An 18,692-nucleotide genomic window follows, 5' to 3' on the forward strand; every position below is an offset into this window, starting at 1 on the left:
TTATGAGAGTGTACAGAGCTGTGCCTTTCTGGTGTATTTCTCAGTGTCCCTTTTTTAAAAGCTTTGTTTGGAACACATCTGTAATTGTGTGGGTGTACAACGGTGTACTACAGAAGAAAGCACAGTTAATGGCTGCTACCTTTTTTGCTGCTTATAAGAATGAAATTAGCATGTATATGTAGTGCGCGAGATTAAATCATCTGCACTGCTGAACTTTACGAGGAAAAATAACCAATTGCAGCGGAATTGCGGGCCTTCTCTGTTGTTAATTGTTCCAGCATGAGCAACAAAGGGGTTGGTTTCCTGCTGTCGTTGTGTTCTTCTTAAGATCCCAAATTAGATATAAAAAAAAAAAAAACACTCCGATTTAATAATTGATGCTATTTAGTCCTTTGCCTGCACTGAGGGTTTATAAGAGTGCACTTTATAGTGGCTGGATACCGCTTGCATCAACCAGAGCACACCTTCAGTGTGTTGGTTGCTAGCACGTCATCATCCTTCCCTCGTTTTAGTGCAAATTGGAGACACTCGAAGTACGTGCCCAAAAGGTGCTGTCTTTGAGAATCTTCATAGTCTTGTTACTGGGAAAACAGTCTTCTTGGCGATGGTTCTCTTTGCTAGCAGAAATTTCAATTTTAATTAAAACAATAGTCTTACTTTGTACTGAATTTCCTGCATAGCACAGTATGTAGTATACTTGTATTTGAGTATCTCATTATCTAATCTGAAAATAAACAAAATGGTTTGTTAAAAAGGAAGAAAACCCTAGCATATTCTTCCTGTAGTCTGAGACTGATATAATTTAAGATAGTTTTTTATGGTAGTTTACGTTTAGAAAAGGATTATATAAGGATAAAGGCTGTGACTGGAAAACAAAACAGAGCACTGCATGAATTCTGAAATTGCTGTGTTAAATTAACTATTAGTTAGCTGGTGATTGAGCACTGCATTAAGGTTCCAAAGGTGCTTTGTTATTCCACTGGTGAACGACTTTGATCTTGAAGCTAAAATTTTAAAACGATGTGAAATCTGAGTGACATTTACGGGGAGAAAGTGTTGCAAGGCTGATGGTGACAGGAGGTGATGCAAGTTCTGTGTTTCTTTTGTATCCTCAGTTTAGTTGGAACCTCCTCGCAGTGGACCAATGACTTGTTCCTGAAACTGCCATCCTTGCAAAGTGCTTGCTGCTTCCTTCACTTGAGGATTCCCAGTTCCTTCCTTGACAATGAAGATGCCGTAAGCATGGATTGTTTCCACTCTTTTTTTTTTTTTTTTTTTCCATGCTTTCTCTATCAAAAGCTTTAAAGGGTCAGTTTCCTGTTCGAGGGATACTGCAGATAGCTGTGTCGGACTGGGTTTGTCCTGGCAGCAGAAGTGAGGTGGCACCGAAGGGACAGCGTTGGAAGATCAGATTTCTAGAATAATCTAACAGTTTTGAAATAAAACATCAACCAGCACGGATAGTATGCCCCTAGCACTGGGGTGGTGAGTGGAGGTGTCAGCACAGCTGTCTGTTAAGCACTGCTGTTCTGGAAGTTTCAGGCAGTGGGGACGTTGAAATAAGTTGGTCTTACTTATGGTTAGCTGCTGCCTGCTACAGTGGGCAACTGCGCTGTGCGTGCGAATCTGAGTGCCAAAGAAACTTTCTGCTAGGTCTTTTTGTAAGACTTTTTAAATGATACAGAGGAATTCATAGAGAGCTCCTGAAAGTCACCTTCAGCGCTTTTGTTCTCAGAAATCCAAAGCACCGTGCATTTTTTCAGAACTTACCTACGATTAAACAGCAATGAAACTTAACACATTGAAAATTTGTTTTGAAATAGCTGATAGATACAAAGCTGTGAAAGGATCTGAAAAATTGTAACAGTTCTGTGCTTTCCTCAATGCAGCATACTCTGCATTTAGCATTGCCAGACATAATAGATAATTAGTTGAAAGGGTATATGCAGGTTACATATGGCAATATTTGCAGGAGTTTAGGTCAAAAAAATATAAAACCATGAGAAGAAAGCAAAGTAGATTGTATGAAGTACTGTATGCTTTTTTTCTTGAACTTGTGGATAAATGTTTTTCTGTGGCTGTCAGTATGACATGTGAATCCAGTAAAGCCTGGTCAATACAATAGTGCTGTGTTTAACACAAATTTGGATTTTGTTTTTGCAGGTATTTGTGAGTGAATTTCGCTGAATATGGATCCAGGTGGTGGAAGTCTTGGGCTGCAAGCTCAAGAATCCAAAATGCCTCACACTATGATTATGCAGGACTTTGGTAAACATTTTATCTATTAAACGTTAATGAATAAAATCACGACTGCTTTTAGGGTTTTGCTTTAAGTGTGTAAGCTATTTCAAGATGTTGACAAAACTGGTATTTGCATGGCTTTTTGGAGAAATTTCAAAGGATGATGTGTATATGTATAAGTGATTGTATGATAAGGCTTTGTGTACTTTGGTTGCTGATAGACTTTGGTTGCTGATCTTGAAATGGTCACCTATTGCAAAAAATTGAAGTAACTTCAAAAAAAAAAAAAAAAGTCATGTGTGTCCCAAAGCACTCAAGCTGAGACAGGAGATGTTACAGCGAGCTCCATGGCTTTGTGGTGTGTGCTCCTCTGCTTGAGGTAACGCTGACTGGCTGCTACATCTCCTGTGTACCAGTACAGGTATTTACATCTGAGCTTCTGTGCGGTTGCCTTGATCACTGTCTCCAGTTTAGGAGATGTAAATGAGGTGGGAAATAATATCTTTGTGTGGCAACAGATAATTTAATACGTAGGAAACAATTACAGATTTAACTAAATCTTCATGTTCTTTGTGTACTTAGAAGTCTTCACTGAAGAACATCAGTCCAGGGGCTGTACTGTTGTAACAAAACTTACCTGGAAATTATTTTTTTTTAATTAGCGGTTTCTTATGATGACAATGGTAAATAACCAGAATAATTTTGAAGGTTTAGAGAAAGGACAGCAAGAAGTCTCCACTCCGTTCCTTGTGGGTCTCCTTTTCTTGCATTGTGGCAGAAGACCTTCTCGGACACTGAGCTTGTGTCTTTGCTCTGACATGAATTACTGCCTTTTAGAGCGTGCTGGAATAATTGCATTTGCTGTACAATGTTGAATAATTTTAATAGCTTTTTTTTTTTACATAGTGATAAGAACCATGTTCTTAAATGTTTTATCCATTAAGATTAAATCTGCTGTTTCTGGTTGCAGTAAAATAAATGGCTCTGTGCTCCCTTTTATATGTAGAAAAGTAGGTTGCAAGTAGGACTAACCAGTCAGGTCTGGTAATGAAAAACTGGTTTCTGCTTCTAACTATTCCTTGTAATGTGGCACAGTGTTGCAAATTATGCTATAAATGTGGCGTACAACAGAGTATTTTTATCAAGGCCCATCCAGTGTAAAGGATCAGAGTCCTTTTGTTGTAACAGCAGTTAATGGATTGTTACCACACTTCCAGTAACAACAAGAAGTTTATGAAGGCTTAAATTGCTACCGTAATCAAGTCTTTTCTTACTGGAATTTAAAAAAACAAAACAAACAAACAAAAAAAAACTGCAAACTGATCAACACTTTTTAACATATCAGCATTGTAAAACCTGAATTTGGCAAACTCCACAAGATGTCTTCAAGAGTCTTAAAGAATACAGACTACTTTGAATAGTCTTTTTCTGGTGAAACGTCAAATGCGGATTGCTGACAAGCAGCAGCAGTTTCGCACATCTGTGTTTACCTATCTATACAATTATTCAGTTCCTTAGATAAACTCTGCTAATGCAATAATCTTAACATTTCTCCTCACTGATAATTGTTTTGTAGTGGCTGGAATGGCTGGCAGTGCTCATATTGATGGAGACCATATTGTTGTGTCAGTCCCTGAAGCTGTCCTAGTGTCTGACGTTGTTACTGATGATGGGATAACCCTGGATCATGGCTTAGCAGCTGAAGTTGTCCAAGGACCTGACATCATCACTGAAACTGATGTTGTAACAGAAGGTGTAATTGTTCCCGATTCTGTTTTGGAAACTGATGTTGCTATCGAAGAAGCTTTAGATACCAGCGATCATGTTTTGACTTCTGATCTAATAACAGAAACTGTTAGAGTTCCTGATCAGGTGTTTGTGGCTGATCTTGTTACGGGTCCTGATGGACACTTGGAGCACGTGGTGCAAGACTCTGTGTCAGGAGCCAACTCACCTACGATGGTTTCGGAAGAAGTCCTTGTAACGAACTCAGATTCTGAGGCAGTCATTCAAGCAGCTGGTACTGTTCCTGGCTCCACAGTGACTATAAAAACAGAAGATGATGATGATGGCAAGAGTACATCTGAAGACTACTTAATGATATCTTGTAAGTTAAACAAAGGTAGATAATGAATAGGAGGTTATCTAAAGTAGAAGTGGTCTAGTGGGGAGAAATTACGGGACTCTTGATCCACTCTGTAGTGGAACTCCCAAAACGTATTTAATTTCATAGTTAATTCTTGTCTGGATTTTGGTTTGTGTAATGAAAAATCCATTATTACTGATACATCAAGAAAAATCATGACATTCATGCTGTTGAGTATGTATGCTTCTGCAACCACATATTCCTGAAAATTAAGAAAAACAGCATTTAAAAATTAAATATTCCATATACTCGAGTATGCAACTTTTTAAAATAGAGTCACATTACCGTATTATGGAGGTTCACGTAAAAATAACATGTAGAATACAGCAAAGAAAAAGGCCTTTTAAAAATACCTTCCTCATTTTTTTCTCTTATTTGTCAACAAAATATTTTTGTTAGCTGAATTGAAAATTATACTAGCCATGTTATCTTACGTTATGCTGTTGTGAACTGAACTTGATGTTAGGTGGTGGTGTGCGTTAACTGATGATCTTTCCAAAATGCAAAGTGGCTGCCTGTTTCAGTTTTCACACAGCATTCAGACCCTGTACAAAGTTGGTGAGAAAGCTGTATGGTCATACACTATTTGTTGAGCAAGAGCTACCAAAAGCATTAGCAAAATTATACCTTAGGTATATGATGTTTCTTCAGTGCTTAAACTATACTCTTAAGATAACAGTCTTTGTTGTGCACACATATTTGATGAAATGTATGGTAGTTTATTTTAAAGTTTTGATTTCTCCGAGTTAGCTATTGAAATGTGAGTAGGTCAAAACAGATTTTATTTAGTCAGAACCAATATGTCTTAAAAAAAAAGACAAAAGTGCCAAGCGTGTTGAAGTGTCAGTCTCTTCATAGCAAGCACCATTTATTAAAAATTTCAAGGTGTGACTCATCAGTGATTATCATGATCTCAGTATTTCGTACATGAAATATAGCACTCTTCATAGCACTTTCACACAACATATTTTTAGTATTTTTCATTCAGTACAGGGTGGACAGCAATGGTTTTTTTAATCACTCCATCATTACAATACAGTCATGTATCACCCATGGAAGTTACAAAGTTCTTTGGAAAAAAAAAGCAAAAAAACTCAGTCTAAAACCAAATTAGACATACAACAGAAAAAACCCTGTGCCTTTGTAAATAAAGGAACGACACTTTTACAGTCAGTTGTTTCATTGAAAACATTCGTCCTTTCTGACAGAGTACTTACGATGAGTTGTATTCTGTAACTGCGGTATTTCCAACTGCACCTTTGTAATTGTAAGTAAAGTCATCTTTGGAATTCCTTCTTAAATAGATGTGTGATTTGATAATAACGGTCACTGTGCTTAGACCAGAGCATTGTAACCTTCATTAACAGTTACCTGTGGGCTCAGCTGTGCCCGGTCCCTACCTAGTGTTGGCACGTGTTCTCAAGCCTGGTGATGAATTTTGCAATGTTTCAAAGCCAGTTTGAGACCCAGTTTTAAGCAAATCACACCTGCATGTACTTACAACCATGATATATGTTTGAGTAAACAGTTGGAAGCTACATTATTGGTCTGGAATTCTGTTGTAAAGTAACCATTTTTAGGTATACATAAAGGCAGTCTCTTGCCTGTGTTAAGTTTTGAAGCTGTGTTGTGCTGGGTGGGCCAGCTTAACCCAACAAAGCACGTGGACTGAAAACACGTGGACTGAAAAATCTTGGTTTTGATGCACACCTAAGACGTGCCACAGGCTATGTGCAATCCTCTTTTTTAAGTCTCTGGAATACCCGTTGAAAAGGTACTTGTAAAAAGCAAATTAATACAAAATAAACACATACGGTATGGTCATGTACCCATCCATCTACTGAGATATGAAAATTATAAACAGTGTATCCCGTTTAGCCCTAGAGGGGGTTAGCATGCTTGTAGCTTAAAGCATACCCTTTTTTGTTTTTCAGGTTTGCGATATTCAGACCCACAGGGGATTGCCAGCTCCCGATCCGTGTGTTGGCCCTGCATGCACTATGTTGGTGACCTCATACCCACCAAAGAACAACACTGGAGCTGGCCTTTAGGGGTAAGGTACTGTTCCGCCACCGCCGCCTTTGTAGTGTATGACAATACAGTGTTACATAGCTTGCTGAACATTTTAGTTTTAATACTCCTATATTGTAATCTATGGGATATAGAATAAGTATATCAGACATTAGAAAAATAAGAAAAATTGCAAAACATGGGACTTATCTTGCCCTCCTGTTGTCCCTGTGGGCTCCTGTGGTGGGTGTGATATCACCAGCATAGTGCATGCTGAGGCATCACATGAATTGCGAGCTGGCAATCCACGGTGAATCTGGACATCACACACCTGAAAACAGCTAAGGTAAGTTTAACATTAGAAGTGTGCTGAGTTTTCCTTTAAAACCTGTTATTTAGGAGGATTCAGCATATATTTATAAAGGTTCTCTGTTGTGTTTTTTCAGTTAATTTTAAATGACGAGATAATAATATATAGTGCTTCTGGTGGATGAGTCAGATGTGGAAGACACTTTCTTATTCTTCCCTTGACATAAAGTAAGCATTCCTGTTCCTGGGCACTATCACTGGGAAAAGGCATGAGATAATTTAACGTTGAGTTAGCAGTGTGTAATTGAAATCATATTACTTAGACAATAGGATGTTCTCATGATCTTTTTTTTTTTTTTTAAAAAAAAAAAAGTCCTAATATTTTGGAACTTTTCAAAGATTATATGTCCTGCTGTGTTTTATTGCTTATCTAAATGTGTTTTAAAAAATAAATTGAAACCATCAAATTTACTTTGTATAAGGTGGCAATTTAAGCAGTAGCAATTGCTGAGCCAGTGGCTTCTGTTCCTGATATATTTCAAACAAACGGCAACATCTTACAGTAGGTGATATATATAAATAACATCTTCTCAGTCTACTTAATATTTTTCAAATTTTGTCATATTTCACTTTGGTTTCCTAAAAGAGCTGATTTCAGAGGCCCTTGATAACACAGGCTTCCTGATCTGGTTCCATAACTTCATTTTGAATTGTAGGGACTGAAGATCTTTGAAAACGCACACGATGGTTGATGGTGTGGGAGTAACCACTAATTTTTAAAATACTGCTGTGAGTTTGCAGTAGCTTTACTGGGTTTTTACTTTTTGTTGTTGTTTTGTTTTGTTTTTAAAGGGCATTACAAATTTGAGGTCTTTACTTGAAATGGTAAAATACAGCATGTGAGCGTACATACTATATTCATGTATTTTACTCTAAATTTTTGGCTGAAAATGTTTATTCTTGTTTAAAAACTGAAAAATTCCTCTTTTTTTCTCTATGTAATCTTTGTTGAATTGGTATTGATGTCCTGGTAAGGCAACTAATCTAAAATTCTGTGTCTATTCTTCTACTATTTCACCAGATACATAATGATGCCCAGTCACTGCCATACAACATTAGTTAAATTGTTGGGAAATTTGTCTGTAAAGGAAACATTATCGTATATAACTGATTGCTCCACTGTTCAGTAGGAAGTTGCTTTACTGCTTCGAGTACTGAAATACTTATTCTCTGTGTTAAATCGATAATACATTTATAGAACTTTTCAGTTTAGAAAAAGTTGATGTTGCTTGAGTTGCAGATTTGAAAATAACTCTGCTACCACCTGCCAGTTCTAAAGTTACAGTACCAGCATACAGTTAGTGATTTCTTCCACCCAGCCTTTCACCTTTCTTTCTGTGTTATGGCAGCATATCTAGTCATGCAGCTACACATGTATATATGTAATTGCTCCTGCCTTGTATTATTAGTTACCTTTGATCCTTTAAAGACTCGTGTATGCAGTGAGACCATCCATTGTGCTAAAATTAAATGTGTGTTATATGGAAGAATTTGGATAAGTTGTGGCTTGCTTGCTTGTGGTGTTGGTGCTCTTATATTGTCCTGGAAGGTAATTTGAATGTGTAATGTACTGCATGTCAGATCTGAACAGATTAAGGTATTGATGTTGCTGGCATTGATTCTAATAGAGATATTTTTTTTAAATTAAAACCGTTCTAAAAACTTTTTTCCAGAGGAAATTTTTATTTATTTCCCCTGATCCGAGTTGGATTCTTTTTAGCTATTCAATTAAACTGTTGCTTACAAAGAAAAACACGTCAACCACAGGACTTCTTTGCATTCCCTTTAATTTTTATCAAAACGCATGATTTAATTTTTGGTGGTTCTCAAATTAAATATTACTTAATTTATATATAGTTCTGTTCCCAATAACTTCTGTTCTCTTCTGATGCAGTCCAAGATTTCTGAAATAAGGTTCCTCAGTGTGCAGGTGAAAAGAGGAGGATACCTACTTGGATAGGTCTATCTCTGGAATCCTGTCTGTATGTGGGAAGAGCTTAGTTTGGGATTGCTGTGGTGGATTCCAGCCCTGCTGCAGGAAAGGCATCTGCTCTTTTTCTAGCAGGTTCTGAACCACCTCACGTGAATGCCTGGAGTTTAAGAAAAGCTTAAACTTGTACCTCAGTACGCTGGGCTGTAGCCTGAGGTAGTTAAAAGCAGCTCTTCAAGAGCAGTCATTGCTGCACGGGGAGCAGGAGGCTTAGAGGGGGATTGGGAAGCACTGCAGCCATCCCAAGGTAAGCCATCCCTCCCTCAGTAACCAGAGCCTCAGCGGCCCCACTGAGCAGGGGCTGCTCATGAAACACTGCTGTTGCTTAAATATTAATACAAATGATTGGTTTTTAACCTTGTACGCACAAACTTCAGTGTTATATATGCAATAAATTGCAGTCCATGAACTGTATTCAGTTCAGGTTTTATTTACATCTTGTGGAATTCTTCCATTTAGAGAGTGCATTCCGTGTGTGCTACATGGGCTTGGGCTGGCCATCTGCAGAGAAGCCACAGTTAGCCACTGAGAGAAGCCTTGTCAGTACCTACGTCAGAAAGGTGCTTGGTTCAGCGGCCTCTGTGTTAGCAATTCGGAATACTTATCTGTATAAACAGATACCTGTATGTGTACCTTTTTTACCAAAATAGTTTTCCTTCTAAACTTCTAATGGTTTGAATGTTTTTTTTTCTGAAAAAATGAGTATTTTGAAAATGTAGACCAAATACATCAGAGTTAGTAAGACAGATACATAAGGAACAAGACGTCTATTTCAGATTGTATTATTTGGATTTATTTTCACCTCATCTTTTAATTGGCTATATATTATGCAATAATCTTTGTTAATTCTTACGTTTTCACGTGATAACATGGATAAAATCATAATTTCGTTTCGGGTGAAGAGGTAGTCAAATTTTTGATGCACACTTCTATTACTGGAAATGTAGTCAGGAGTCATCACTCTTGATAAGAGTATCTACTACTAAATGTTGGTCACCGGTATTTTAGAGTAGGGAAGAAGCTTCTTGGAACTCTTAGACTGTAACAGGCAATTCTGGGCTAGTTTTTAACATTTTTGGGTATGTATGTTTAATTTACTATCTGATACATTTTTGCTTTCTAAGTGTGAGAGTTTCAGAAAAAACACGCTGTGGTGACAAACTCTGTGGTGTATTTAGCTCTGAATTCGTTAAATGTTTCCAGAGTTGCACCAAAAAAATGGGTACTGAACTTTTGGAATCTCTTTCACGTACCTTAAGATGAACTATTCTGTGAAGTCCATATATGGCTACAAACCCTTACTGTGCATGGGGATAAGAGAGAAAATGATGCTACTGATTACTGTGACTTTAAAAAAGGGTATTTGAGCCTCATTGTTACTCTCTTATCTTTACAGTGGATGATGTTGGAGAAAAATTGGATCATATAGGAAGCACTCCCTTGAAAATCAGCACTGAGGTGGCAAATGATGAAGTTGCTAAAGATGATGGGTTTGGTTCAGAAGTTATCAAAGTGTACATATTTAAAGCTGAAGCTGAAGATGATGTTGAAATAGGTACCTTTTGAATTCTGCCTTTTTCCAGTAGTAAAATGTTTTGAGGTCTTTCTGTTTGTTAGTTTCATGTAATACACTGATCACAATGTTCTGTGGAGTGTGACATTTGTGGTGATTGCTCCTATGCAATTAATGCTTCAGGTGTTATCTTGAGGTTCAGGTCAACAAAGTAACTATGTATTTGGTTGTCCTATTCTGAATGGATAGTATCTGATTCTGTTGAAGGCCAGTGGTTATTCTGTAAGGTTCCTGCAATTTTAGTATGTGGTCCTTCATTTCTTTAAAGTATAAGAAAGATTGTGAAGACAATGTGCTTCTGAAAGCCATGGGGAAAGGATCTAGCATCTGCCATTTCCTGCATGATTGTCAGGGCCTGGTCTTAAAGTATGGTTTCTTCCTCTGGGGATAGGTTGTTAGTTTTGAGGAACAGACTGCTAATGCAGCACCAGGAAGAACCAAAATTTCTTACAGCTGAAAGTTAATTTACAGCAGGGACGTTCTGTGTGGCGCTCTCACTGCTTCCGATTACCATTCTTACGACAGACATGGACACCAAAACATTTAATTGGAGTTTTATAAAATAGGTTTATTGTAAATTAAAAAACCCTTCAGTCTGAAATTAATCTTGGAAGTGGTTTTGTTTACATTCACTTAACGTGTTTAACTTTTTTTTGTTGAAGGTGGGACAGAAATTGTCACAGAGAGTGATTTTCACAATGGACATTCAGTAGCAGGAGTAATTGAACAAGGAGGTGTTGGTAGAATGCAGCGAGAAAAAATGGTTTACATGGCTGTTAAGGACTCTTCTCAGGAAGATGAAGATATTAGTAAGCATAATAAGAAACATTTTTGTTTCCATGCTGTTTTGTACAACAATATAAGCATCATTCTCAAGGACTTTTTTAATTTTTCTGAAGGATTCTTCAGCCTGAAGTAGTAGAAAACTAAGCTCATCTTCCCTAAAAATAAAGAGCAGGCTATAATTATTTTAAAGTGATGTGGATAAAATGCACTTTGTATGCAATCATTTCATTATTTATATTAAATTTAACATGTCCATGGATGAAGTTAATGAGGTTAGTCAAATTTATCATTTTTCTGTTTTCCTATTGTGAATTACCTTGTTTAATCAGCTTTCTGGCAAAGTGGCAAATAAATGTCATCAGTTATAAGTTTATAATTTTCTAATTTTCAATTTGTATTGGTATTTATTTTGTATTTATTTTTATTGATATGTATTTTCTCTCTTTAAGGAATGTCTGAATAAACAATGATCCCCTAAGAGAAGGGGTGGTTCTAAATGCCAAAGGAAGAAAAGTAATTTATAATGGGTATCAATCAGAGTTGAGAGCAAATGAAGTGAAAGAAAATTAAGGATGAGCAGATTGAAATTTAAGATACGTTCTTCTCCTTTAATCCAGGCTGTGCTGAAATAGCAGATGAAGTTTATATGGAAGTTATTGTAGGTGAGGAAGAAGCTACATCACTTCCAGACACACAGGTTGAAGACTCTGGTGTGAATAAAACTTTTGTCCCTGTTGCTTGGGCTGCTGCTTACGGTAGGAATCAGTATGCTTATTTTCTGAAAATCCTTTGCAATATTTTTTTCCCCAATATAGCTTCCAGAATCTTTGTGCGATCGTCAGAATCTTTCACCTTTCCTTAGTTGTGTGGAATCAGCTCCTTCTGATCTATTAGCAGTGTCAGTTAGTGGAGTTGATACAATGCTATGAAAAATTCACAACCTTTTATGTGTAAGCTCTTTGGTTTTTTGCAGTTCAGATACAAAGAAAACGGTCCCATTTTTACAGTAGTGTTTTTTGGTGTTTTTTTCTTTTTTTTCTCAATGCTGGCTTGTCAAACAGTTGTCAGATTACTTCAGTAGTCGGTTATCTTGAATATAACAAATGGGATGCTATATGTTGAGTCTTACGAAGTAGAGAAGAAAGCTGTTTGGAGGATTTTGGTACTCTTGTTCTAACTTACCATCTCAGATGTACAGAATTTGTGTTTTTTTGATGGTTGAAGTCAGCTGTTGAAGATCTTACAAAAACAAATATAGGTTTAAGTATTTTACATGAACTAGGAGGAAGGGAGAGTAACTTCAGAAATAGTAGGAAGAGATGTGTGAAGCTGTTCCTGATAACTTCATTTTATACAGCATGTTTTAAACCTGTTATTCCTTTAAATTATGAAAGAAAAAATAAAATCAATTTTCTGCAGCAATGTTTCAACTTGTAGAAGTATCTTATCAGGACATGACAAATTCTGAATATTCTCTGATTTCATACTTATTTTTTTTCCAGGATTTTGGCATATTAAACATATATTAAGAGGGTATCAGATCAGCATCAGTAGTTGGGCTGATGAAGTGATTTTGAACCACAGAGCCTTGGCACATAGCAGTAAACACTTACAATCCAAAACAAGGAACATACTGTTAAAGTGTTACTTCTCCATCTGGTAGAATTCTGTAGTGTCTCATACAGATGAGTGCTGAATGGCTGATAAGGCAGAAGTCTTACTCTATCTGCCTAATTCTACTCTGGAAAGATAAAGTACTTTCATCTCAAAAACAAATTGTGGATTTTGGGTGTCCTCATTTCTGGATTGGTATCCAAGGTTATTTATAAGGTTGAAAGTTTTCAGAAACGAGCTTACTAACGGTGAGAAGCAGAAAAGACAGTGTGGAAAGCATGCAAACACAACTTCAGTGGATATTGACTACTGACAAAGATGTGATTTTTATTTCTTGGTGCGCATAATTACGAAATACTGAACTGATGTGAACTGCACATCTCAGTTTGGACAGATTGAGCTGTTACTTTTTAGTTAAGTTGGTTTTCTCTCATTCTCAGATTTTCAAAGCCGTCATCTTTAAAAAGAACTTAAATTTGTAATGACTAAAATACCATTTTCTGCAGGAGATGAAAGAAGACTACCCAGAAGATATGAAGATGGTCAAGCGGCAGGTAAGAACATGCAAATGTGCTGTGTAGAACTCTAAAACTTAGGCTTTTAAAAATATGTATGTTTGTGTCATAGTTCTCCTGATCAGTGAGTGCAAAGATTGTCCATGAAGTGTATGTTGAAGTAGTCCTTCTCTAGTATTTAGAAATGAAAACAATTTTAGATGTGTTATTGGCCTTCAGAGTGGTGGGGAAGCTGGGAGGATCCGCAACTTGGGTTTTATATACAGTTTTGTAGTCAGAACAGAGAATGCAGTTGGTGAGAAGTAAGTTGAAGTTAGATAAAAGGAAACAACCAGCATAACTTGTAAGCATTAATGTCTTGAGAAATATGAGTTATCAAGGAATATATTTGAGAATGAATCAATGTTTAAAGAAATACGGTCTTTTGCCCACAACAAAGCTAGTGCTTTATATTGGCACTCAATTTTTTTTATATGTTCATTGTAGAGGAATGGGTGATACTTACTTTAAAAAGTAGTGTAGATATGTTGCTGTGCAGTTCCAGTCGTCAGTCCCACAGAAAAAAGTTGTTTAAGGTTTTTTATGGTGTTTAATTTTTGTTTCTAGGGAATAACTTGGATACACGATTAGAAAACAAAAACGGTAATGCAACACAATACCTGCAGATTTGTGATAGCATTAGCACTAATAGAGTGCTAAAACAAAAAAACAAGAAAAGGAGGAGAGGAGAGGCCAGGCAATGGCAAACAGGTAAACACTGTATGGTTATGTGTATTCTCATGGAGTGGTACTTACTCCATTACTATTCCTTTTTTTTTTTTTTTCCCAAACTGGTGCAGAATTAAAAAATACAAAAGGTGATTTGCAGATTTGCTGTGTCCTTCCCCCCTCCAATTCTGTGCATAGAAAATGTGATAATTTTTGCTATTGAAGTCAGTACGCTTTGGGCTGATGTAATTCATTTGAACTTTGCAAGCTATTAAACAGTAATCGTGGATATACTCACTGTACATCTGATACCACTTATCTATTTGAGCAGTATCTAAAACAAAATACATAAACTGTAGGTGCTGTGGATTGGTTGTTTTTAAACTACTGAACTCTGTCTGCTGCAAGTGTAAGTGCATGAATCTGAACAGCAGTTGGCTGATTTTAAATTTCTTAATCTGTGAATTTGTTTCCTTCATAACTTGTTTTTGTTTGTTTAAAAACAGCTGTTATAATAGGTCCTGATGGACAGCCCTTAACAGTTTACCCTTGTCATATATGTGGGAAAAAATTTAAATCCAGAGGATTCTTGAAAAGGCATATGAAGAATCATCCAGATCATATGATTAAGAAGAAATACCAGTGTACAGACTGTGACTTTACAACTAACAAAAAAGTAAGTTTCCACAATCATCTGGAAAGCCATAAACTTATAAATAAAGTTGATAAAACCCATGAGTTTACAGAATATACGAGAAGATACAGAGAAGCAAGCCCATTGAGTTCTAATAAGCTAATACTGAGGGACAAGGAGCCTAAGCTGCACAAGTGCAAATATTGTGACTATGAATCTGCAGAGCAGGGACTACTCAATAGACATCTACTTGCAGTTCACAGTAAGAACTTCCCTCATGTTTGTGTGGAGTGTGGGAAAGGATTCCGTCATCCATCAGAGCTGAAAAAGCACATGAGGACCCACACTGGGGAAAAGCCATACCAGTGTCAGCACTGTGTCTTCAGATGTGCTGATCAGTCCAATCTGAAAACTCACATCAAAACCAAACACGGGACTGATTTGCCATTTAAATGTGAGCACTGTCCCCAGGCTTTTACAGATGAAAAAGAACTGCAGCAGCACACAGAATTATTTCAAGGGCATAAGACTCATCAGTGTCCACATTGTGACCATAAGAGCACCAATTCAAGTGATCTGAAGCGACACATTATTTCAGTTCATACAAAGGATTTTCCCCACAAATGTGAGGTATGTGAAAAAGGCTTCCATCGTCCATCCGAGCTCAAAAAGCATAGTGAAACCCATAAAGGTAAAAAGATACATCAGTGTAGACACTGTGACTTTAAAACATCAGATCCTTTTGTACTGAGTGGGCATATCCTCTCAGTTCACACCAAGGACCTGCCTTTTAAATGCAAAAGATGTAAAAGAGGATTTAGGCTGCAAAATGAACTTAAGAAGCACATGAAGACCCACAGTGGAAGAAAAGTTTATCAGTGCCAGTATTGTGAATATAGCACTACGGATGCATCAGGCTTTAAACGGCATGTAATATCAATACACACAAAAGACTATCCACATAGGTGTGAGTATTGCAAAAAGGGGTTCCGTAGACCATCAGAAAAAAATCAGCATATAATGAGGCACCACAAAGAGGCCATAATGTAATATATGATGTCAAGAAGGAAGCAATTTAGAAACTGTGATATGCTAATTGGGGAAAAAAAAAAATCTCATGAACTGTTTCTCCTGGTTTCAAAGCTTGATATTAAATCATAACTTTACATTCTTTGTATTAAAAGTCTTAAAAGTATTAGGGTTGACAGGGGATCTCATAGCCCTATGATTGTTGCTTATCAGAACCTGAAGAGCACTATAGAATGCAGAAAGATGGATGAATGTCTTAAATTTGCAGAAAGATGGATGAATGTCTTCAAATTAATAGTATTACACATTGTTAAGCTATAGAAGACAAAAAGATGATTGTGTTATCCATTTTGTCACTAAGAGCATTTGTCTCCAATATGAAAACAGATATATGGTGGGGTTACTTACAAATTGTTTGCTGGGGCAACTGAGTCTAGCTTCTTGTGCAGTTTTGAAAGAAGAGTATTAGTCAGTCACTTGATCATAACGTTTTTAAATTGTGCCTGGAAATGATATTCTAGAAATGGTGAGATTTAGGGGTTGTCCCTCTTTTTTTTTCTTTTTTTTTTCCTAAAAAAAAGACACATTTCACTGGGAAACTTTTTTGTTTCCTTTATTAGTTAGGTCCAACACGTAATTTTTTTAAAGGTTTTCAAAGCTGCTAACCTATTTTATTGCAGGATATGATGTTTAAAATATAGCATTATCTTATGATCTCAAAGGTGGTGTTCTGGTGCTAGGGTTAAAGATGTGTATGTATATAATTTCCCTTTTTTATCTGAAACTACGGTTGAATGTTCTTCAGTATGGCACATAACAAAATTAACTTTGAATCTGACCTTTTTTTTTTAAGGATAAAATGGCTGCAGCTGATAGTGTTGTGACTCAACACTAATTTTTTCTTGATACTTTCAAATCTCAAAATAATATTAAAAAGAAAGTTTAAAAATATATAATTTTTAAAACTAAATTTCAGAGCACTTAGAAGTTCTGTAGGGCAGTGTTCTTAACAGGTATGATTACTACTGTCCTACCTTCTGATAGGAAATTTTCAATATAAACATAAAATTGCACCTTTTAATCAATTCTTAAAAAAAAATCTATACCGTGCTATAAACATGCATTTTCAATCTGTAAGAAAGTATATATGCAGTATTTAACCAGAGAAATACGCTGCCACTAGAGTTTGGAGGTGGATCTTCAGTTTACAGTGTATACATTTAAAATATGCATCCCTTTAACAATGCTTTGTGTTAGCATGCTGCAAATCAAATGGCGCTTAATATAACAAGCTGGTCTAGGGCTATTTAATGAAAAACCTGTTCATAAATGTTACGCATATAATGTGTATTTTTTACTCTTTTTAGTTGCTTCATGTTTGCACACAGCTGTTCACATGATAAATTGTAACTTCATGCTATATTGTGGCTTTGTGTTTCAGATAATGTTCATATTTTGTTTTTGCACCAGATGAGAATCAGTTCCTTGAGAAAATTTTTTTTTATATTTCTAAACTTCAGAAAGTTAAATTTGGGAAATCTCTTAGAAAAATATGTGTTTTATGTGGCTGTAAAAATGATGTACACGCTGTAAAATAAGATTGTCGCTGTTATGTGGGATTATTATTTCTAAATGTGTTACTCATCGTAATGGGCATACAATAAAACGCATCTCTTGCACTCCAAATTTTTTGGAGTTCACTTTTCATTTATGGTGATTTAGGAAAGTCTCATTCTGTGGAAATTTGCCTAACACTTCAGTTACATTATTATTGCCTAATTTAAAGTGTAATAACATCACAAGTTAAGGGCTTACTTGAGGTATGTTTATCAGACTACTGAGGGGGAAATATTGGGGTTTTAACTGACCCTTTAAAGTTACAGGTGTAATGTACTTAAGTTTATTTCTAAAATAATTATCAAATGTGATACTGACATGCCTTTGAAATTCTTTCTTTTAAGTGAAGAGAACATGAGATTTCTCATATTTTGGGAAAAGACAGGTAGGTATTGCCTTAACTGTGTAATAAGAACAGTTGGCAAAATGCTAAAAATACTGTCTTAATTTCCTTCATTTTAGAATACTTGAATTATGACATCAATAATTAAAAACTTTAAGAAGAGAGTGCAATGTTAAATTAACTCTTCCTTAAGGATTTCCAACGGGCTTTTAGCCAGTGAAGTCTTGGGTTTGAACAAACAGACATTGTGAATTTATTAATCTGGTTTGTTTATAATACTTTCTTTTGTATGTCCAGCATTTGGAGGAGGAGGAGGAGGAGGCAGTAGCATTCAAAAAGTCTTAGAAATTGAACTTGTGTTTTGTTGACAATTTTAATGTTTTATTCCTGAAAATTATATTGAATGCGTAGACGGAAGGAGATTCCTCATAGCAGACTGAAGATGCTCATTCTGACTCTGTGACCAAGCACAGATCCGTGCTGGCTCATTTTTCCAGCTTAAGGATGGAGAAAATAACCAGGTACTTAAGTATTTCTAACATCGTCTTTAGCAAACCTTGTAAAAATGGTCAGTCCTCATTGCTTAAGGATCCATCACGGTTTGTGTGGTACAGAACAGTCCATGGGGGCTACATACAAAAGAAATTAAGCTTCTGGAAAGCCAGCATTTTAGATGGTGATAGAAATGTAGACATAATGCCTGTGAGCATTACATTCAAATCATACTTTGATACCTCGTACTATTGATGCTTGGTATTTGGTAGTGAACTGTATTAACATTTACCATTTGCAGTGTATGTTTGAGGATACCAGTAGTGTTTCTCCCAACATACCTTCCTGGAACATGAAATCTGTGAGGAATATGTTTTTCATGATGGGTGGGAGGAAATACTGGTTGGAAAAGCTACAGCTTTAGTTGGTTATTATCAACTAAAGTACAAACATGGGGAAGTAAGGAGGACATGAAAGGTGCAGGCTAGTACAGAATCCTGTGTATGAGCCCTGCTCTTTGTGACAGCTAGATGGAGAAGCTGAGTTAAGTTTAACATGATGGTTATAGGCAGCCTTGTCCAATATGAAGTCTCAAGACAAGTCGCCACTGTCATTTGGTTGGCTT

The 18,692-nt window shown here is 36.4% G+C and overlaps 1 protein-coding gene across 4 annotated transcripts; it reads left to right on the forward strand.

Annotated features, from left to right (window-relative positions):
• Positions 1 to 1,112: 1,112 nt before the first annotated feature.
• ZNF711 (zinc finger protein 711) lies at positions 1,113 to 17,301 on the forward strand. Of its 4 annotated transcripts, none has more exons than XM_035323616.1 (9): positions 1,113 to 1,236; positions 2,164 to 2,268; positions 3,818 to 4,348; positions 10,153 to 10,311; positions 10,992 to 11,138; positions 11,733 to 11,870; positions 13,236 to 13,283; positions 13,851 to 13,994; positions 14,459 to 17,301. In XM_035323616.1, exons 2-9 carry the CDS (start codon positions 2,190 to 2,192, stop codon positions 15,634 to 15,636), a joined length of 2,424 nt encoding a protein of 807 aa, XP_035179507.1. In that variant the 5' UTR covers positions 1,113 to 1,236; positions 2,164 to 2,189; the 3' UTR covers positions 15,637 to 17,301. The 4 variants fall into 4 exon arrangements, with proteins under 4 accessions (XP_035179507.1, XP_035179508.1, XP_035179509.1 ...); XM_035323617.1 differs by having other exon boundaries at positions 13,851 to 13,886; XM_035323618.1 differs by lacking the exons at positions 1,113 to 1,236; positions 2,164 to 2,268; positions 3,818 to 4,348 and adding exons at positions 6,447 to 6,743; positions 6,844 to 6,934.
• The last annotated feature ends 1,391 nt before the right edge of the window (positions 17,302 to 18,692 follow it).

The sequence above is a fragment of the Oxyura jamaicensis genome, chromosome 4 (assembly GCF_011077185.1).
Source record: "Oxyura jamaicensis isolate SHBP4307 breed ruddy duck chromosome 4, BPBGC_Ojam_1.0, whole genome shotgun sequence".
Taxonomy (NCBI): domain Eukaryota; kingdom Metazoa; phylum Chordata; class Aves; order Anseriformes; family Anatidae; genus Oxyura; species Oxyura jamaicensis.

What these genes read in the sequence shown, in the direction of transcription:
- ZNF711 (XM_035323616.1), top strand. Translation starts at nt 2,190, where the DNA reads ATGGATCCAGGTGGTGGAAGTCTTGGGCTGCAAGCTCAAGAATCCAAA. An exon ending in AGACTACTTAATGATATCTT is followed by an intron (nt 4,349 to 10,152) that starts GTAAGTTAAACA and finishes TTATCTTTACAG; the next exon opens with TGGATGATGTTGGAGAAAAA. An exon ending in TGAAGATGATGTTGAAATAG is followed by an intron (nt 10,312 to 10,991) that starts GTACCTTTTGAA and finishes TTTTTGTTGAAG; the next exon opens with GTGGGACAGAAATTGTCACA.